This window comes from Osmerus eperlanus, chromosome 23, assembly GCF_963692335.1.
Source record: "Osmerus eperlanus chromosome 23, fOsmEpe2.1, whole genome shotgun sequence".
Taxonomy (NCBI): Eukaryota; Metazoa; Chordata; class Actinopteri; order Osmeriformes; family Osmeridae; genus Osmerus; species Osmerus eperlanus.
This window is the reverse complement of record NC_085040.1, coordinates 8,661,504-8,684,207: the sequence shown is the minus strand read 5'-3', so window position 1 is coordinate 8,684,207 and position 22,704 is coordinate 8,661,504. Positions and strand designations below refer to the sequence as shown.

The 22,704-nt window shown below is 44.6% G+C and overlaps 1 protein-coding gene and 1 long non-coding RNA gene across 9 annotated transcripts in view; both read left to right on the top strand.

Moving 5' to 3' along the window:
- The window catches only part of LOC134009869 (uncharacterized), a 636,131-nt gene that overhangs the window by 333,308 nt on the left and 280,119 nt on the right, over positions 1-22,704 (top strand). The gene's annotated exons all lie outside the window — the stretch shown is intronic.
- The window catches only part of nrxn2b (neurexin 2b), a 532,900-nt gene that overhangs the window by 276,971 nt on the left and 233,225 nt on the right, over positions 1-22,704 (top strand). For all 8 annotated transcript variants that reach the window (XM_062449593.1, XM_062449592.1, XM_062449591.1 and 5 more), the window contains 3 exons: positions 15,216-15,335; positions 16,077-16,458; positions 19,813-20,003. In XM_062449593.1, the coding sequence (XP_062305577.1) occupies positions 15,216-15,335; positions 16,077-16,458; positions 19,813-20,003 (693 nt within the window). The remainder of the gene's footprint in view (positions 1-15,215; positions 15,336-16,076; positions 16,459-19,812; positions 20,004-22,704) is intronic.

Sequence of the window (22,704 nt, the reverse complement as noted above, 5' to 3'; positions counted from 1 at the left end):
ATCCAGTTTATTAAGGTGAATTTGTATGTGTATGTCCCCACATACACATTCTCTCTCTCTCTCTCTCTCTCTCTCTCTCTCTCTCTCTCTCTCTCTCTCTCTCTCTCTCTCTCTCTCTCTCTCTCTCTCTCTCCTCTCTCTCTCTTTCTCTCTCTCTCTCTCTCTCTCTCTCTCTCTCTCTCAATATATATACATATATAGTATATATATACATATATATATATATGTATAAATAGTATGTGATTCATTCATATGAATTACCTCTGTCCTTAACTACACAAGAGACAATAATGTTGCATGTAGTCCAAACATCAGTTCCTTTTTTGAAACACTAGGTAAATACCGTATTTCGGTGATGTTTCAGGCAAAGGGATACCTCCCCTGTAGCACTGGAGCAGTTTGTTTGAAATGCGAGCAGTCACTGACATTTGCAGTTGGAATAATTTGAAATGTTCGGGTGAAATTAAATTCTCTGTTTAAGGCAATTTAACGCTTCACTGGAGGTGAAACACTTAATTCAATGTTCATTTCATCTTCAAAACTCTGGTCTAAATTCAACACAATCTGACTTAAAGAGAGGTTTGTGACTCGTACAATACCTTTGATTTTCGCCCCCAACCCGGACGTACTCCTGTACATTTTTCTGCTCTTTGATTAGAAGTCACATTCACATCCAACAACGAAATCAATGTTTATTTTGAACATAGACCTTGACAATAAGCTTGCTAGTCCACTAATAAAAAAAACCCAGGACCAGTTTCCTCGTTGATTATTATATTAAAAGTACTTTAATGCTATGGACAGACATGGCTGGTTAGCTGCTGTCCGTCAGACATATGTGATCATATTACAACAACATAGTCTGAAGATTGGAAAAACATGTTTGCAAATATCACTCCTCTATATAGCATCATTTAATTTCCCCCCTTTTTCTTCCCTCTATCTGCATGTTTTAATGTGAAATGAACCAAATGCCTCTTAAAATGTTAAACAGAAATGACCCAATAAAGTAATCCTTTGAAGCCTATATAAACTTCAAAGGAATATATAATCAGAGCATTTTCCTAACCACTGCTGAAATGAAATGAACTTGGCTAACACTGAGAGATACATTAAGTGTGTGTTTGCATGTGTCTGTGTGTGAGTGTGCGTGCATGTGCCAGTGTGCCTGTGATTTTGGTTGGGTCTGTGTGTGTGTATGTGTTTGTGTGTGTGTGTGTGTGTGTAGTTGTGTGTCCTCCTGACACATGCGTTTTATCAGTTGCTAAAGAAGACTATGGGGTCGACAGTAAAAAACAATTAAGCTGGCACACGGACATGTTGCAATTTGACATGACCATGACAATAATTATTGGTCAACTGGCCCTGCAAACTTCACCGTGCTTCGGTTATAATAGATTCTAATCTCCATCTCAAATACTTTGTTGCAATAATGTAAAACACGATTTATACCTCCACCGCTGACAATGTTCTGGATTTGATTCAGTCTCTCACAGCGTTTAACAGTATAAACAGTATATGCACCATTTTGTGCTGGGCCTCTCAGGACGCAGGGGATCAGAGGCAGATATCACCTCTGTTACAGAACGGCTCTCGTCTTTTTTGGATCTCTATATCCAGGTGATTGTAATATGCGTTGGTTAATAGGTAAAAAGCCTTTATAAGATGTTTATCCTCAGTAATATCTGTTAATAAGATTATAAAGCTGTTAATAATATAAGTCAGGGTTCGGGCTAGGGTTAGTGCCATCTTAAGATGAGATAAACATTAGTTAATAGGTAAAAGGGTCGTTATTTTGTTATATGACTTACTGACTTAACGCCTTATTACCTATTGTCAGAAATATTAATCTTTATCAAGTGTTGCACAGTCAGTCGGTGAAGAAGTCAAGGACGTTTTATTACTTGCGGCCGGCTGCAAGGAGACAAACCGACCAAACGCCATGGTGGTACAAAGTTTGTCTGCTAGCTTGTGGGCTAGCTAACCATTTAAACAACACCGCTGTTGCCCTGCTTAGGCTAACTAAATGACATGCTCAGATAAGTTAAGGATCTTCCTGTTTACCTAAGCCTGGTCCTTGCCTACAGTTAATTTGGGGGTGGCCTCTCTCTGCACACAAGGAATGTTAACACAGCATCATTTTATACAGAATAAAAGGTTACATTCTTAATTTCTCTGACACCGATTAATTTACCTGTTACATGCTTTCTTTCTTTCCTTATTGTACTGCTAGTTTGCATTATATTCCCTCATTTGAAGAGCATTTAAACAAGCTTTTTGAGAGGTTTTGTTAATGTAAATGTGGATAGTTCTTGCTGGGGCAGTGTGTGAGGGGCTTCTCATTCATGTGTATCTTTTAGTAAATCCCAGATCTAAGAGACACACGTATTCGTTTGTGTCCAAATGCCAAAAAAAAAAAAAAGAAAGTGCAACGACTGTGCTTAGAGGCAAATGTCACATCCATGGGAGTCAAAGGTCAGTTTTGAAAGGTGTCAGTCCACAAACGGTCTCATACCTGAGGCCACTGACCTTCCCAAGTCAGAGAGGCACACACGGAACTCACGGGAGTGCACTCTTCTCTCTCTGTTCCCTCTGGTTTGGAAATATCCAACCGCTGTGAATGCATTTCTTCACAGTGCTCTGCTGCCATACACCCGACGAACGAACGTAAGCAGAGAGGGAGAGAGAGAGAGAGAGAGGCAGGCAGAAGGATGGAGACAGACGCAGACAAACAGCAACAGACGCATGTAGCAGAGGGCACAGGAGAGGAAGGGCTCTCACTCTCCTTCTCTCACTAAGTGAGAGAAGGAGAGGGAGATTTAAGGTTGGTGGCATGATGCCTATCAACGGTATTTTCCCTACCTCTTTTTTTCTCTCTCTCTGTCTCTCTCTCTCTCTCTCTCTCTCTCTCTCTCTCTCTCTCTCTCTCTCTCTCTCTTTTTTTTACACATTTATTGGTTGACTTTTCAATTCAACTGAAACATCCAGAACCATATCCACTAGTCCTGGTAGGACAGGGAAGACCTGTTTCCTTGTCAAACCTTGAGTCCCAATCTTTATAGATTTACCCTGAACAGTCCACACCACCGCTCTCCCCTCCACTCTCTGATCCTTTAAAATCAATCAAATCCACCTACAGTAGAACAGATGAAAGATTTTTGCTTAGCCCTGTGAGAGGACCCTTTGAGAAAAAACAAAAGTAAAAACGGCTCTATTTCTCACACACAAGGTTGTAGCAAGAACCTCTTTATCAGTAAAAGGTTGTAGAAACTGTTTTAATAGCATGGGGTTGGTGTCCCAGCCTAAGACCACTCAAACCTAGCTACGTTCTTATGGTGGAGTGGACAGGTGTAGAGGAAAAAAGTGCTCTTCAGGGGAAAAAAAGTGGATACTTTATTGGAAAGGCGGGGAACGAGGGTTAAACTCTCCCCGCACATTAAGACCACAACCGCTTGAAGTCAATGGCCTGGTAAAGAGCGACGGGGTAGATCTGCTCTCATTATAGGAGACGGCCGCGGCACATTGATGCTGTCTGTGTTCATACTGCCTTTCTGGAATGATGGCTCTCCCAGGGCGCACTGCTGCTGCCGCCACTGCAGCATGCTGGGAAATGTGGTCCAAATCAGCTAAATCCACCTGGACTTGATTTCTGGAAAGAAGGAGACGAGATAAATAAAACAAATTATGGAAAATGATGGTAGAAATGAAGGGAGATATAATGGTATGGTAAGATAGGTTAGGGAGAGGAGAGGGAGCGAGACAGACAGAGAGAGAGAGAGAGAGAGAGAGAGAGAGAGAGAGAGAGAGAGAGAGAGAGAGAGAGAGAGAGAGAGGAGAGAGAGAGGCGAGAGAGTGAGAGACAGACCGAGAGAGAAATAGGATGGGAAGAAGATGATGCAAGATTCATTCTCGTCTCATTACAATTGAAATCAATATCTCTTCCACTCAATATCAGCCCTGTTAATTTTCACTGCAGTCATGGCCATCTGCATTGCTTGGAGATTTCAACTGCACTTATATAATCGTGCACTGTATAACAGCCACATACACGCACACGCACACATGCACCCTTATCTCTGTAATTGGCACAGAGGGCAGAGTGCCTGCCATGGATAATCATTGCTGGGGGGTCATTCTCTGTGTGGTCCCCACCCTCCTCCCTCCCCTCCACCCGCACCAGCCTCCCTCCGTTGCTCTCTCCCTCCGCTGCGGTAAATCAGCCAGTGTTTTGGACGGAGCTGCGAGGCTTGTTTCGCTGTAGTGGCAGGATGTGTCCTCGGCTGACTGCCAGCCCCAATACTCTCTCCCCCGCCAGAGACCCTCTGTTTTCAGTGCTGAGTGATGGGTGCAGGCCGTTGTATGTGTGTGTGTGTGTGTGTGTGTGTGTGTGAGTGCGTGTGCGAGACTGTGTGTGTGTGTGTGAGAGAGACAGAATGTTGATCTGGTTGTTCCCATATGGTTTGTCATCCTCAATCAGAGCTCCAGTCGCATCGACGGTCTTAGTGGGCGTGGTTCCTATGAGCAGTCATCAAGAAAGCAGTGCACACACACTCACACACACACACACACATACATCCTCAGACACACACATCTTCATCATTAGATCTATGGAGATAGACGTTGCTCTCCAGATGGTGGGAGCTCCATAAAGAGACGCCTGCGATCAGCGTCAAGCGCCGCTTGAACCTGATCTGAGAAGTCAAGCGAGACGTTCCTCTCCTGCTGTAGGAACTGCTTTTATCTGCTTATGTAACTGCCCTCTATAGCAGAAAACTGCCTGTCTCAATGGTTATTGAAGTCGAGATACGAGCAATTCCACAAAGACATACGCTTCCTAACATTGTTATACACATGACAAAACAATAGTAAAATACCATACGGCAACAAGCGGTGAAGGATGGATTGCGTGGTCTCTCATGGACACACACACACACCCACTCACACTAACTGTTACGCACACATGCGCGCACAAACACACATGCTTGCTGTGTGCAACCCCCTTGAGCTTTTGCCAAAAAGGGTTTCCAATTTAAATTGCACAGGATTCATTTTTTAACCAAGACACTCCACAATTTGAAAGTCAATGAGGAGAGGTTAACACTGTTAGTGGTCATGAATCATGAAAATGGACCCTCGGGTCTTTAAATAAGGTATTATTTGCATAGCATCCATCATGAATTCAATTTGAGCCGCATACATAAGAAATGCCTACAGTCTGCTGGTTTGGAGTCCTGGGTTCGAAAATGTATTTGTGACTAAAGGGTTTGCGGCTTGGAACAAATGTGGTGGCCACACTTAACTGTTTCAGTGAAATGTATTTTAATATGAGGAAAATATTTAGGCACTTAGAACTGTATTTCGATAGAATGCAGAGGCAAAATGACTAAATGCCTGCTCAGATTTGATTTAAAATTAACTCTTTTTGACACTATTTTTGCATTAACTATCATATGACTACATATAAATATGTATAGTAACAACATCGTAGTTACATATGAACTGCTATTTAGTTACACTTACACACTGTACAGTTTAGCAATCACAAGTTATTACACAAGTGAAACTTGGTATGGGGAGATTGGGCCTTCCAGGGGTAAATGGATGTTGACTTGTTTTTGGAAACACAACCTTCAGCTGCCCCTTCACAACATCCTCTTACCCCTTACATCCCTCCACCATACTGTGTCTTCTTACACGTTTGTAATAACCAATATTGCTAACGCTTAGGAACATATTTTTGAAATGATCAATTGTTATATTGTAGCTTTTCATCCTTGATAAAGGGAGTCAGACATAGGCAGAAACTTTTCATCCACCTACCTCCCCTTCAACCACATCTGTGCCACCCTCCCCTCCTCATCCCCCTCCTCATCCCCCTCCTCATCCCCCTCCTCATCCCCCTCCTCATCCCCCTCCTCATCCCCCTCCTCATCCCCCTCCTCATCCCCCTCCTCATGCCCCTCCTCATCCCCCTCCTCATCCCCCTCCTCATCCCCCTCCTCATCCCCCTCCTCATCCCCCTCCTCATGCCCCATCCTGCCCCCTCCCGTCCCCACCATCAACTCAAGTTCAGTCGTCATTTCCTCCATGATGCTGGTCTGATCTCAGGCTAAGCCGTCAGCCCCGAGGGTTGTGTGTGCTGGTCCTGGTTAGCAGATCACAGTGTACAGTGGGCTCAGAGGGCTCCTTGGTGCCAGTGTGGCTGCTGATGCCAGACTGCGGCTGCTGGACCCACTGCCCAGGCTGGGACAGAGTAATCAACCGTGAAGGTTGTGTGGAGCAAACAGCCATTAACCTATGACAACACTGGGCATGATCACTGACTGGAAGACCGAGGGAAGCGACACGGTCTTGTCTTAATTGTGTGTGTGTGTGAGTTCAAATCTGTGTGTGTCCGCGTGCACTTGTGTGTGTGTGCGTGCACTTGTGCGTGTGTGTGTGTGTGTGCGTGCACTTGTGTGTGTGTGTGCTCGCCGCTGCCGCTCACCGGCAGCGTGCCCCTTTCATTCGAAGCCGTGCTTGTGATGCCCATATGGTGTTAATAGCGCCTCCCCCTCCCTGCCCTGCTCATGCCCTCGCATTCACATGTCATGCTTATTGTGTCGGCTGGTGTGATGTCATGCTGAAAGAACCCATCTGCTGTCATAGCGGGCTGGCACAAGGGAACCCTCGGGGTAGTAGGAGAGCGGGCGGAAACCATGTTAGGGGCCACCCGATTCGGCAATGAGATCCGTTCAAGACTTCTGTGCGCCTCGAAGCGGTCCGTTCGCCGATAGTGTAGTGCCATGTTTTTGTGGCGACGGTCCTTAGTGGCAAAAGAGATCAAGTGTGTTTCTGTTTTGCGCTTGTTGGAGTAGAACAACGAGACACGGCGAACCCCGGAGGTTTCAAGCAGTGGAGCACTTGTAAAACCCCACAGAGAGCGAACAGCTTGAGAGCAGAGCTGGTGGGACGAGAGTTGTGTTCGCAGGATGGAGGAACATCATGTGTGTGTGTGTGCGCGCGTGTTTGTGTGTGTGCTGTACACTTTACCTCGGTCTAACTATAATTGGCATCATTGGGCACATTTGTGTGTGCATTTGTGCCCACACGCAATCGGGTTTACCGCATGACTGAGTGTGTGTGTGTACGTTTGTGTTTCGGAGGGGCGTATTTGGCAGTGTTACAGGTGGTTATATGAGTGTGAAGAGAGAGTGAGGATGGAGGATAGTGGAGTATGTACGCTGGGCTGGTGGGAGAGAAGGAGGGGCAATCCTAACAGTGGGGGAGTGATGCCAAGGGAGAGCAGATGGCATAGTGGAGGGGGCATGGGGGTGGCACAGAGGCTGGTAGATGCATGCCTCATACAAGTACACACACACACGCCCGCCCGCACACACAGTGAGCAGAGACGTCGGTACCCGCACACACTCACTCGAATCTTTCAAATGACATCGACTCTCTTTCTGAAACTATACACGACAGACAGTGCACAGGATATAGACCTAGTGTTGTCGGACAGAACAAATGGATAATCCCCCCCACACACACATACACACACCTTTGCCAGAATGTCTAGGGCATGTAGAGGATGTTGCACTGCTGAATAGGCACTCCTGGTTTGCTCCATGCCAGTCTACAACGTACCAAGGACCTGCTAACCGGTGCTCTAAACGCCATAGCAGAGCTCTTGCTAGTAAATGGCACTACACTTTAAATAGACTATCCCTTTTTTTTTCTCTCTCGAACTCTCCGTTTCTCTGTCTCTTTCACTCGTTGTCAAGGCCCAATAAAGAGTTGGAGAGGTGTTTCAGAGAGCTCTTGTGGGCAGTGGGGCATGCTCATGTCTCTGTTCACAGCGGGGGGGGGGGGGGGGGGGGGGCAGGAGGAGAGCGGGCATCTCTCAAATGCAATCAGAGGGTCGGTTGCCTCTCAGACATGCACTCAGACATAGCCATCCAAACGCTCGCACCTGCACACATCCACTTGTGCATCCGGCCGTACACAGACCCACGCACGCTGCACGCACACGCTGCACGCGCACACACACGCGCATATGGGGATGGATCCATCATGCACACGTGCAAACGCACTTTCCTGACACTGCTGAAAACGTTCACACCTGTCCCAGCCGGGGCTGCTTTAAGATAACCGAGTCGACGGCCCAGCACCTGTTACCTTTTAACCCCTGCGTGTGTGTGTGTGTGTATGGGCGTGTGTGTTGTACTTGCTCTGGTGTTTGGGAGGTTCCTTGTTTACACTTTATGCTGTCCATACACAACACACTGTAGCTCCTTCGGGAGTCTGCTGGGATGGGGAGAGCAGTTGGACTGAGAGAAAGATGACAAAACAATAACACAGTTCAAGATGAATTCTTTAGCTGGAAAAATCAGGGTCAAAGATAAATGTGTGTGTGTTTTTGGGGGGGATGAGCATTGGTGTAAGTGTGTGTGTGTGTGTGTGCTTGTGTGGGCTCGTGTGTGTGCTGAATGTGTTTGAGTGGTGCTGTGTAGGGATTATAGTTAATGTACACCCGAGGGGGTGGTGGTGGTGGTGGTGGTGGGGTGCTTAAAGCCCCTTACCTGCTGGTGAGTCATGAATACTAACAAGAATTCAGAAACAACACCTGCCCACACACGTGCACACAGGCACAAGTTTGCACACACCTTTCCACTTTGATTCCTCTGTCTTGGCATGCCAACACTTTTTGTGAAGAGTTACTTGAGACAGTTGTGTTTCCTCCTCTCTTTTCTATGCCTCCATCCCTCTCTCTCTCTGTACCTTCCTCTCTGTCTGTTGCTTTTTCTTACCCGGGCACACTTTTTGGAACGATCTCAGTCAGCGTAAATTAGTAGTCATTTTCAGGCCTGCATCAAAATCCATACCTGTCATCCAGGATCTACACTCATCCATCCAGCTCTCCCTTCTTCCCTCTCTCCACCCGAAGTGCTGAGCGTCGGCATCCTCCCTCTATCCTCAGAGGGGGGCTGCCAAGCCAAGAACGAGAGAACAAGAGAAAGGACAAGAGCAGGAGGTTGGAATCTTCCCCGAGCCTGTTTTAATTAGACTGCCGACCAAAGCTATTTTCTGTGTGTGGGGGGGGGGTGTTTTTATTGTGAGTGTGTGTGTGTTTGCACACATCACTGTACTGCTGACCTCATATCTCTGGGTGACTCCTTTCTAATAAAAATCATCCCATATATTTGAGTCAGGCACTCTCCGTGGGCTACTATACCACCCCTAAAGATGTCAGCTGCAGGAACAGTACTGACAGGACTCATAAAACGGGATAAAGGCAGTAGAGTTGGATATTTAATAGGTAACACATCAAATACTACACGAAAACTAAATAATGTGCAAATCAATTGACGTTTTTATGGCAAACTTTTACAGGATAGTGTTATCGGTTGATTAATGCTGCCAGTTGGCCATTGCTGTCTGTTTGTAATTTTTATAATTAATCAATTAATTTCAGTATTAATATTTAGCATTGTAAACATTTGTATGTTTTAAGTACAGTATTAATATTAGGATCTGTTTTTAAATTATCCTCACAATAGAACGTCGAGAGTAACATACACAGGGAGTGGATATGATGAGGTTACCTTGTTTTAACACATCACGGCTACAAACAGTCTTCATAGTCTTCCCCTGGCTGTCATGTGGCTCTGGCCCGTTTACACACACACACACACACACACACACACACACACACACCGCTTACCCTGACAACATACTGGGATTAAACTCGATCTTAGCGACACACGCTTCTTTGACCTCCGAGGACCACTGACACGGCAAGTCGCTGAGTCACAGCGGGTTGTGCCCTCGCCGAGCTGTGGTGATGCTATCCTTCATGACTCGCCAGGGCTCTGCGCCTCGTGGGAATGTTGTCTCCCGCCATCCCACCGGAGCTCTCGTAGGCTGATCTTCCCCTGGGGGCGATCTGCAAGACGAGGCCACGGTCAATTAAACTCCCCGGCCGTGTCAGAACTGCTCTCGATCGGCCGTGCTGGGGCGCCAGCGGGGGGAGAATGGTAGCGACGTGCCAACGAGCCCTGAGCCACACGACGGCCTACTTTCCTGTTCCCTGACGCTGTGAGGAGTTGGGGGCTGAGGTGATGTGCGGTGGGGCTAGGAGGTAGGGTCCCGTGTCCGTGGAGAACGGGGCTGTGAGGCGTCGGCACACATTCGAAGGTCTGTGTGAGTTGGCGGAGACGCTGTTTCTACCATGTTGTGACGTGTAGATAAAGACAGAAAGATCCTTTTGATTGACAGACCATTCTTTCCATCGTTTCTTTCTTTCTTGCCATGTCACTTCATCAATTTTTTCTAGTAGGGGGTAAGGAAAGCTGACATTCAATAGTATTGGAACAGACTGTTGTTTTCATAGTATGTTGTGCCATCGACCCTGAACAAAGACCTAGTACCAGTTCACTCATTACTTGAGTGGTATCCACACCCCTGATCACGTTGACAATCCACAGCCATCGGTTGCCCGGGTCTCTTCATTGATCCAATCACGTTTAACGAAGGCTGCTTACACACGACAGCACTGCCGTCTTCGACGAACAACGCTCGGCCATTAGCATTTGGAACGGCGTGGAAACATCACGCAAATTATTTCCTGTCCTCCGTTCAGTCAGAGGGGGAGAGAGAGAGAAACTCCATCAGATGTCCTCTAGACCACACATCTCCATACCACCTCCCTCGGGCTTACACGCGCACACACACACGACAGAAGAAGTCAATGATGGAGATTCAGAGAGGGAAGGATGAGGGGGGGGGGGGGGGGTGGGAACAGAGTCGACAGATGAAAAGACAGAGACAATCCTTTGTTTGTACGATCAGAGCACCTCTCCCCTCATTGATCTCGGCGACAAAGAGAGAGTAAGCTCACAAAAAGGGCACCATGGAGTGGAATTAATTGCGTTTTAATATCGCCGGGTCCTATTAATGATTAACCGACTCAGAGGAGTATGCGCGTGTTTGTCCACGAGGGTGTGTGTGCGCCCATGTGTATATGTATTTTTGTTGTGTGTGTTGAGCAGTTGCGTGTGCGTATGACCTTCATGTGTTTGCGTGCATGTGTGTGTGTGTGTGTGTGATGGCACAGCATTAAGGGCTTATTGCCTCATTGAACGCTGAGCTCTCAGCCTCTGGTCTGTTTAGACTGTTCATTACCTGGGCATTAGAACACGACACGTCATCCATGAGTCAAACTGGTCGTACGGGCAGCCAGGTGGCCCGGCACTATAGGGATGTCTGTACCTATGGGCACCACTGTAAGTTGCATGTTGCATGCTTTATGGCAGCTCTGAGCTTTCTACGCCTAACCTGTTTGACGGGCGATGCAAAGAATCACCTTGGCCAACTTTAGGCATCTTAGAATTCACATATCCACCAAAGCTGCCAAAATGTATATGTTCTTGCTGATTTTACCTCACATTAACCACTGGTCTACTGCCAACTACCACTACCCTTAATTAAACCGGTCATGTCTCTACAAACAGGCTCTCAAAATACTTGACAAAAAAACTAAATCCAGCCATCACTGTTCAGTCCTCCATAAGTACAGACTTTTAAGTTGGGACAACCTGATCACATTTAAGAACTGCTGTTTAATGTTCAAAATCCAGTTTAACCTTGCCCCCCCCCCCCCCCCCACCGCTATGCAGCCTAGTCAAGTTTAGAACAGCAGCAACCACTGCTACTCGAGGGGCAGCAAGAGGAGACTGTGAAATTCCCTTAAAAAAAACGTGTATTTGGACAGTCGGTTTTCTCAGTTAGTTTAGCCCGGGAATGGAACCATCTCCCACAGAACATTAGAGAATCAACCTCGTTCAACTGCTTTAAAAGGAATCTCAAAACATGGTTGATAATTAACCAAAAATGTGATCATTAGTGGGTAAGCAGTGGAATAATTTTTTAGCAGTAGAATTATTTTTTACCACTTGTTTGTACACCCATTGTTCTTTTCCTTCTACCCATGGTTAAGAACCAAGTGGAGTTTGTGTATTGGGATTTTCAGTTTGACATTTGACATTTTAACTCAATGCCTTTTTTTTTGGTTGTATAGCCTTTTTTCACTCTGGCAGGGGGACTGCCTTTGGGAACTAGCCTTTTGGCTATAATTGGGTGCATTTATATTTTAATGTTCATGAATATACACTGTCCCTCTTGATCAAAGAAATTGAATTGAATTGAAAAAAAGATTGTTTTCAACAGTGAGGAATTTATCGGGATGGGGATATTTAATATTTATCTGTGGGGCTCGCAGCAACCAAACTCTTGAGTAGCAGCTACTCTATTAGGGTTAGTGTGATTAAGGGGCTGTGTTTGTGTATTCCATCCGAATGCGTTTGATAACCAAACATGCACTTGGCTGAGCAATAAGATGACTCATTAATACAATCACGGTAGGCTTACGGTGTGTAATTGATGTATTATTTGAACGTGTAAGGTGTTCTTGGGGCCTAGCGTAACCACCCCTCTTGCACACCTAGGCGCTAGCAGTCATATCTGGGTTCCTCTTGACAGCAAAAGCTCTATATTTAGTGTTAGTAGCTGTTATTGCCTATTGTGTCAGATGTTGACCCTCAGCAGTGCCCCCTGCTCTCTCCTGGCCCCCTAGTGGCCAAGGATGATAAATAACCCATAGACTTTGTCCCTGGGGAAAGCACAGCCCATTTATTCTCCCTGCAGCACAGCCGACAGGACCACGGTCGTACATCACGCTGTTGTTTTCCTAGTTTCTCTTAGATTTTTTCCCTCGCTCTGTAGAACTATTCCTTGCTCGTGCCTCTCTGTCTCTTTGTCCCTCTTTACTCTTTCATTCTCTCTCACATTCACTGTCTGTCATTTGCACTTCTTTATGCAAGTTAAAGTCGTTTTATTTTAATTCTACATCGGTTCACCAGTTTTCTTTTGTGTGTCTTTATCTCTCTCTCGCCCTCTCTCTCAGCAGTAGCAGGCCTTTACTTCATATTTACTTCACACACAGGGTGATTAAAACTCTCTCCATCCAATTTCTTGTGGCTCAACACAAAAAAGCCAATGCGAGCAGTGACTGTGGTAAATGGGAAAGTGATTCTCCTGTGTCTATGTGTGTGTGTGTGTGTGTGAGAGTGTGTGTGTGTGTGTGTGTGTGTGTGTGCAGACAGAAGGTGGGCTATCAATTGATGGAACCTTTTTCCTTGAAACTAAATCATTTCACACACAACTGGGGGGCACAGTCATATTCCACCAAGATATACTTCATCATAGCACAACAGCACCTCCGGCTAGTCAGCTATAGCCAGACATCACTACAGTCCCTGTGATATGGAAGGCTTTCTAATAATGGACCTGCCTCATGCATAAACAAAACACATTTTAAAATAGTATTACAAAGCGAAAGTTTTTTTTAAATAATTAAAGAAACGTATAGTTTTTGCCCACTGAAGAGTTTTTAAAAGCTTGTTGAATAGAAGTGACTGGCTTCAATTTAACACAGCCGCTATATCGGTCTGGGCCACTGGTTAAGTGGAAGACTCCACTCATTATAGCTTTGTTTATACACACATTATTCTCCTCTCTAATCACCATTTGGGCAGTAACTTTATACGGTGAATTCAGGTAATGTGGGAAATATTTTTCATGCATTTTCTCATGGGAGCTTCCTGATTAACTAGTGCCCTGACCCTTTCTGTGACACCACACCAATCACGTTTTGTGATTTCAATCACATAGCATCCATGCTAAATCTAGAGTCAAAGTTCTGTGGACTAGACATTGTCATAGCAGGGGAAAAAACACTCTGGAGTTTAGGTGTCCCACATTACCCAATGTTCCAGATTACCCGAATTCACCCTAGATGAACACATTACATATTGTGTTAAGAACATTTGCGATTATTTGGTATCTCTAGGTTAAACCAAAAACATAATTTCTTGTTGCACATCTCATTGGAATATACAGTGACAACCAACCCTGTGGCTTATTACTTGATGTTATTTACATTTAGTCCTTTAGCAGACGCTCTTATCCAGAGCGACTTACAGTAAGTACAGGGACATTCCCCTGAGGCAAGTAGGGTGAAGTGCCTTGCCCAAGGACACAACGTCATTTTGCTCAGCCACCTGACTCCTTGGTATGCTGATAAAAGTGATATTCATTCATACCCAGGACCTTAAGCTTTGAATCAATACTGAAATAAGTCTTCTATAATTTGCTGGTGCTAAGAAATACTGGCATCGGTAAGTGTGACACCAATTCCTGGTCTCCCCTACACACAAATCGAGCCGTAGCCTTTCAGCGACGGACACGTTGCGTTGCTGATAACTCGCTCTTTCTCCCACTCTGTCACTCTCTCACACCGTGGCATACTTGATGCAGTGTCATTACAAAGATATAAATAACCCTAGTTCAGATGGAGAGAAGTGGTAGGGAAGGCTGCTGTAAACATGGCCTTAATAAGCAGTTCCACTCTAGCCATATGCCACTCCGTAGAACGTGTTTTTTCCGTGACTGTGAATATGTTATAGCGAAAGTGAAGAGGGAGAACAATGAGAGGAGAAGGCAAAGAACAGGCGAGACCCACGGCCGACTGCCTTGCGTGAAGAAAATGCTCAAGTGTGCTGCAAAATACATTAGGTGCTCAGTAAGCGAGTCCTGCAAAAAATTTAAAGAGGTCTCTTTTCTATGTCGTGCTACCAGACACTGTTTGCCTTTATCAGTGGTGGACAGTTACGAAGTACATTGAATTTGTTCATGTAGGCCTCATTAAGTAGCTTTTCAATTATCGGCATACAGGATTTGTGTATCGTACTTTGTCCACCACTGGCCTTTATTGGCATGCTTACTGTTGAAAATACAGTAATGTAAATATGGTTCTGTAGTGTACGACCCTATAGGCCTAATTGATGGTGTCTTTTTGGGGCTGTTTGTCTCGGTTTTATTGTCTACATGTCACATTTATTTTTCATTCTTTCAGGTTGTTTTTGAGTGCTGAATGAATGACAGACACACTGTGTCTGTGTACACAATTTGAATGCTGTGTGTGTGTGTGTGCGTGTTTGTATGTGTGTCTGTGCGTGCCCTTGTGTTCAAATGGACAGACATGACTTGAGCGTGTGGACGTGTGTTAAAGCGCAGGTTTTCTCCATAGATATACAGTTCCTCACCTGTGGGTTGTAGCTGCTCTGTGCTTCATCACCCCTGCTGGCTGCTGGGTGACCACTTCTCCCCCCCCACAGGTAAAGGACCAGAGACTCTCTTTGCTGGGCAGAAGCTCAATGACAACGAGTGGCACACAGTGAAGGTCATGAGGCGGGGCAAGAACCTGCAGCTGTCGGTAGACAACGTCACCGTTGAGGGTGAGTGTCAGCTGCGTGCTTGGGGATGTTAGACAATGACCAATGGATAGGTTGGAAATGAGACGGAAAGTGGCAGGGAAACATCTGGATCCCTTGGGCCGGGTTTAAAGAAGGGATTCAAGAACCGAAAGATGGAGGAGGTGAACGATGATGATTGGAAGAGAATGGAGGCGGAGGGTTACAGGAGGAAATGAAATGGATGAGAAGTAAGAGACCAGCTAACCTCACCTCCCCTGGGGTGACAGCAGGTTGGAAAGGGAGAAGATGAAGGAGAGAAAAAAGAAAGCGCGAGAAGAAGAGATACTGTAGAGAGGGTAAGCTGAGGCCCAGGGCTAGGTTTGACCGGTCAGGAGAGCGGTCTGAAGACCTCAGTTTCAGCCAGTTTGAACCGTTTCCTTCTCAGCCACTGTGGTGTCAGGGGAAGGGAGACCTTGTATGGATGGGGGTGTTGAGCGCTTCTGTATTTTCTATCTGCATCTTTGTAATGATCATTACTGTCTAGTACATTTTATTGTCAGCTATGTGCACGAGGGACACACTGAAATAATGTGTGGGATGTCAGTGTGTGTGTGTGTGGGGGGGGAGTGCGAGCGTTTGTGTGATCAAAATGAAAATAATTGCATCGAAGCTAACTTTGTATACTTTGCAGTTAGAGTACTAGCACATTCATCCAAATGTGTTGGTATGTTGCCCAACTATCTGCTTGCACCTCATGCCTCTGACCCCCTCTACTCCTACCAGGCCAGATGACCGGCGCCCACACCAGACTGGAGTTCCACAACATTGAGACAGGCATCATGACCGAACGCAGATTCATCTCTGTGGTGCCCTCCAACTTCATCGGGCATCTGCAGGGCCTCACCTTCAACGGGGTTCCTTACCTCGACCAGTGCAAGAACGGAGACATCTCCTACTGCGAGCTCAACGCCCGCTTCGGCATGCGCCACATCATCGCCGACCCAGTGACGTTTCGAACGAAAGGCAGCTACCTAGCGCTAGCCACTTTGCAGGCCTACGCCTCCATGCACCTCTTCTTTCAGTTCAAGACCACCACGTCTGACGGACTGCTGCTCTTTAACTCGGGAGACGGCAGTGATTTCATCGTCGTGGAGCTGGTCAAAGGGTGAGCGTGAACAAGTCATGTCATTGTGTGGGTCAGTACATTGTATGTCATCAGGGAAGATATGCAGAGAGTTGACATCTGAAATACTGAGAGTACTTGATTTGTTGAGCCACATATCATGCAATATTTCGAAAGCCATTTATGGTCCAATAAGATGTCAAATCCAGTTCTCAGTAAAAAAGAAAACAAAAAAGAGGTGGTTGCAAATTTGGGGTAGCTGAGCTGTGGAAAATAATTTAGGATGTGAACCAACTGTGCTGTGAATCAATTCTTGTTGGAGAGAAAGGCTCCACTAAATTCCTGGGAGCAAAAACAATCAGTTTGGTTTATGGCAGTATTGAATGGCGAAAACAGGTTTTAAGTGTGAGACCCAGAAGTTGGAGAAAACATTGTGTTCTCCACGGTAAATATCTGGAATATATCTTTGTGTTTATCCAGAAACTGGATGACAAAGTCAGCTGAATGTATTTTCTGAGCCTGTGAAACTTCTTATGTAGTTGTTAAATTATGAACACCGGTGTTGAATAACATGTCTGTGAATAGCATACCTTTGTTATACCTGCGATGCTGTTCCATTCCTGCTGAGATATGAATGTATCTCCCTGCCCCTCCTCCTCCCTGTCTAGTATTGTTACCAAACAAAAGGCCTAAACTGCCTTTTCCAGCAGGAACAAAGACAAGGACATGTGGAACAGAGAAAGGATAAACACTGCACGCTGACAGTAGTCTTAACCAGGCAAACAAAAGACAACCATTTTGTCTGCACAAATGAAAGATGTCAGCCCTGGGGTAGATGGAGGGGGGAAAGAGAAAGAGAGCGGTGTTCCTATATGTTGACCTTTGAAAAAACTGAGACAGACTATGGGTCCTATCTTGCAACCAGCGCAGTTGACTTTTTCAATGACGCAGTATCATTCCTAGTTTGCACTCGACGCAAAGCAGACTTTTCTCTCCACAGACGCACGTCGGTAAATTAGGGAATGACCTTGCGGTTCAGCAAAAAAAGGAGGCGTGTTCCGGTGCAAACGTTCCCCGGTGCTATTTTGCAGTTTCCGAAAAACAATTCCGCCACAGACCAGGAAAAACGTAGTCTAAAGTCAATGGCGCGTTATTCAGATGCTATTTTAAGGGCGCAAACTTGGCCCGTGCGCACTGCTGGCGAGGCCAGGGTGTTCTTCCTGCAAAGCTACGTTACATTGTTTTGATTTATTGTATGGCTGTGTTACATTTCTTTCATGTCAATGATTACAAAGATTTTCATGAGAAATCTATGTATGTGAACTTGATTTGTAACAATTGTGGCAATTTCCTCCCGCGCCTGTTTAACCGAAGATAATTTGGGTGGGTTTCCTATCCCACCCCAATCAGAATCAGAATTCGGTTTATTCACCATGTATGTTACACAAACACGGAATTTACTGTGGCAGGAAAATGCAAACAATAAACATATACGGGCCTTAAATTAAGTACAATGGTTAAACTAATTCTAAGAACTAAACAATTAAAAAATATAACAATTAAAATAATAAAATATATATAAAAATAATACTAAGAATTTGAATGAGCATACATGACAAATGCATGAGATTTTTTGACAAACGGGAATTTCATTTTAGAGCACATCGAGTCAAGAAAAGGAATACAAAAATATTGAAAGTAAAAAAAAAAAATTGCAATTGCAAACTTGGATTGCAAACCAGGCAGGCACGAGGCCCCAGGTGGCGCAAGGCCCTGTGCGGTCGTATTAAAACTGTTATGCTTTGTATTATGACTGTCATTAGATCTGTAAGCCGCTGTTGTAGTGCGGGCGTGCATGTGTGGCTCTTTGCTATGGTGCGTTTTTGTTTTTTTGGCTCTTTATGCTGGACTGGTTAGCCACCCCTGCTCTAACCTCACTTGACGGCCTCCTCATACAATAGGAAACGTATCCTTGACTCTTTGCCCTCCATGTTGCACTCATGGCGATATGAAAAATAATATATTCAGGGACAAAGTGGCTCAGTTTCCAGTTAGTTTCTTGTGAAATCCCTTCCATATACGTTAGCTTGTTTCTATGAGTCTTCTTAATGTGTTGTGAATGAATGCTAGTGCAGTGCCCGTGGGCCGAAACGTTAGGTGGCAGACAATGAAACATCCGATTCAATATGTATATATTTGTCGTGAACCACACATCTAAACAACTTCACAGTCAACAATCCATGTCATTGGGGCCTAAGAAAAATACCTGGCTGTTTTAAACTTCACACAATACCCGGTTCTGGAGCCACAGAAGCACAGACAGATGCAGAGATTCATGGATTTAGAGTTAAATTGGATTTCTTGCTTGGGGTAATTGATATTTAGGCTAGAATACATATTTATTCAGCAGTCTCATTGTAAATAACTTAGTTAAAATAGTCTCTTACATGAATTAGATATATACAAATAAATAAGAACTGCACTTCATAAGAGCAAATGAGAGAAGCAGAGAAAGTTGTAAAGCCGGGGACCTTTGGGTTAGCTACTCTTCAACAGGCAAATAGATTTGATATGACTGGGTACACATCTAATAAATCTAACTCTAACTTTGATGATTAAAGAGTGTTCACTGTTCAAACAATAGAAACATTATGAGTTTACATTACATTTAGCAGACGCTCTTATCCAGAGCGACTTACAGTAAGTACAGGGACATTCCCCTGAGGCAAGTAGGGTGAAGTGCCTTGCCCAAGGACACAATGTCATTTTGGCACAGCCGGGAATCGAACTAGCAACCTTCTGATTACTAGCCCGATTCCCTAACCGCTCAGCCACCTGACTCCCCTTAGCCACAGTAAAGTAAAAAAAATCACAAACAGAGGCTATAGGGACAGCTGACCGGAATGATGACCGGAATGTGATAGCACGATTGTTATAGTGAAGGCCCCCACTCTTTTTCATACAGGTTGTATCAGTGTCAATCCTATAATCTTACCCGAGATTATGAAATACTTCCAGTACTTCCAGCAAGAGATCCAGCAAGTTTAAATGTAAGAAAGTAATGTAAGAATTGATGCCTTTGGAAGACCAAGAAATATTAATTTGTAGTTGGTCTGATAAATGCTAAACTTTGTTGAAATCAGACAACACTAAAATAATTCCTAAAATCTGACTTGTAAAATGAGAAACAAATTTACGTCAAACATGGCATCGAAAGATGATGAAGGGGGGGGGGGGCAGACAGAAATGCAGCTTTTAATAATAAGGGAAGAGGAAGAGGAGGGGTTTTTGTCTGTCTTCATAATTGAGCTTGTCTGCAGTTGAATGCCCCATGTCTTGGTTGAGATTGTCCCCCATCACCTTGGTGACGTCAGCACCACTTTTTGTCTCCCACAGGTACGTCCACTACGTATTTGACCTTGGCAATGGCCCTTCACTCATGAAGGGCAACTCTGACAAGCCACTCAACGACAATCAATGGCACAACGTGGTGGTCTCTCGGGACGCCAACAACATGCACACGCTCAAGATTGACTCGCGCACCGTCACTCAGCACTCCAATGGAGCCCGCAACCTGGACCTCAAAGGTAAGGCAGTGCTCTAAGTTTACAATCTAAACAACCCATTCTAGGACTGGCTAATCTAAAATGTACACCACAGCACCCCACCACAACAATCCAATCATCTACTCTATGAATCTCTGACCCAGACTTTCCTATATCGAACATACCACACGTACCATTTCAGATTTAACAGCACTTTTGTTGGTGTCCCTGATTGCCGAACTGAAACTTTAAACTCTATTCTCAAAATATTTCATTGGCTGTAGATTTCTCTCTCAAGAGTCATTGAGAGTTGAAACGTCCTGCGCTGTCTGAATTATGCTCAGTCTGGGGGTGATTGTGCTCCTCATTCTGATCCTTTGTTACTTTTAGTGAACTACTCAATAACTCTACTCACAGGTCTTAAGTGAACTGCCTTAAGTATGCATAGTGGGGAAAAATGCAACCCTTGTTGCTGTAAGAGTAGGAAACTATGTCTATGTCTGTGACTCATGAAAGATGTATACTGATAGCATACAGTTGAGGATTGAACACTGATATGATCATTTCCAAGGTGTCGTTTAAGCTGCCGTTAACTAAAATAATCAGTTTTAGGATGGTTTGTCACATCTGGTTGATTTAGTTACAAAAAATAGACAAATAAATACAAAAGATATCTGCATATTTGTACATATTTTTTTAGACTAAGTATGTGTGCTCTTGCATGTGTTTGTGCGCTGTTGTATGTGAAGCGCTGTGTGTCTGTGCATGCACACAGCTTTTTATTCCTGTTCTGTTTGTTCAGCTTTCAAATGTATGCCAGCTCAGGAGTTTTGGGTATGTTTGATTTAGCAGGAGAGAGGGGAAGAGAGACCCGCTCCCCATGCCAAGCTTAAATCTGCCCGCCAAACAAGAGTTGGACTTGAGGCAAAAATGTATTCTAACAAAAGCCTGGCATCGGCGACACTCACACCATTCCATCCTCTTCACCTTGAAAGATGATCTGCTTTTTTCAATGTTCTTCACGTTGGTCACACTGTCCCTTGCATAGTCCCCAACCAATCAAACAAACCTTGAATATAAACCACATCTACCTTTCCAAAAAAGAAAAATGACCATGGTGATATAGTATCAGTAGTATGTTTCTCTCTTCCTCGCTCTCTCTTTATCTCCCCCTATCTCCCTCCTACTTCTCCTCGCTCCTGCCGGAATATATCCTCAAAAATAAGAGTCCTGGTTAAAAGCCACTTAGGTGTGAACTTGTGTTCCATTGTAACAGTGCAGACGGTGCCGAAGAAAAGGACACTGGGTAATTGCAGGTTTCAGACAGAAAGACTGAAATATTGATCACATGGTTATGTTGACTCTTGAGAAAGTTGGGCCCACTAGAGGGTAAACGAGCAGGAAAAAAAAACAGTGACTCAGATTTCTGAGAAAACATATGGTTAAATTATAATCCAAAAGGAGATAAGAAGCAATTACGGCCCTATCCTTAGGGGGCCCTATTGAAACTATTGGAGGTGTATGACATCCGAGAGAAAATGGTCATTTATCTTCGCTCACAGCGATTCACTCAAATTTGGGCTCTGGGATAGCCGTGAGTCTTGTGATGGGGAGGGGGTTGATGAGGTGTTTGGGGAGGCAGTGTGGTGAGCGGTGTCTCTGGGGCGCTGCTGAAGGATCTGAGAAGTCTAAATCTAAAAATATGTTCTCTTCATTTCGTGAAAGACATCTCTCTTTCCCCTTTCTCTCTTGTTTCTCACTCTCTGCCTCTGTTCTGTTCTTTCTTGCTTACTTTCTCCTAAAGTGAGACACCTTGCAGCGCCTTGCCCTCTGTCTGTTTTGTCTTTCTCTCTCTCGCTGTCTCTCTCTGGCTACGTTTTGCCAGGGTAAGGGTGGCGCAATTAAAAGGGTATAATATTATACAATGATAAAGAAGCGTATAAATCATGAGAGGGTAGATTATAGATGGGTGGCACTCCGCCCGGTCGTCATGGGCACAAGGACGAGGGAGAGAGACCACTCAGCCTCTGAAATGAACTTCAGCATCTAAGAGAAACTAACACATGCTATCGTTAAGTGTCTTAATGTCAGGAATTGCGTACGCAGTTAAGGCATTCAGATAGATAGGATTAGTGTTGCTGAATGAACGAGCATCAGTAGAAGAGTTAGGGCTACAACTTAACTTGTGATCATTTAACATCCAATCTAGTAACTTTATATCCCAGCCAACTCCTAACAAACCTTTCTCTATCCTGATATAGCGTTGTCATTTCATTGGTCCGCTTCCAGTTCATAAATCATGACACTTTGACAGGCCATCTTCCTATGTTTCCTGGCTTGATATGCTCCAATAATCTCAGAATGTTCTAACTCTAATTGATGGGGTTTGCTGAGGTTTTTCCTGATTGATTGCAGTCATCAAGTCTTGAGTGACACCTGCCAATCAATAGTGAGACAGAGCAATGGGAATGCAGGGAGGATTTGTCATGTATAGAGAATGGTGGGGTAAGACTGTAGCGGGGTTTGCTCGTTTAAGATTAGCAATACTTAACTTATAATTAAGTATGTAGTTCTTAGGGGCACCACCTCTTATTTGTTAAAGGGACAGAGGAAAACTTATTGAATAATAGCCTTCGTAATAATCAGTCTAATCTTAAGTAGTGAATTCTATGAAAGTAGAGCAGATCAGATAACGTGAGGGATAACGCGAGTATTATAAACAATGATTTATTTAAGGAAATGT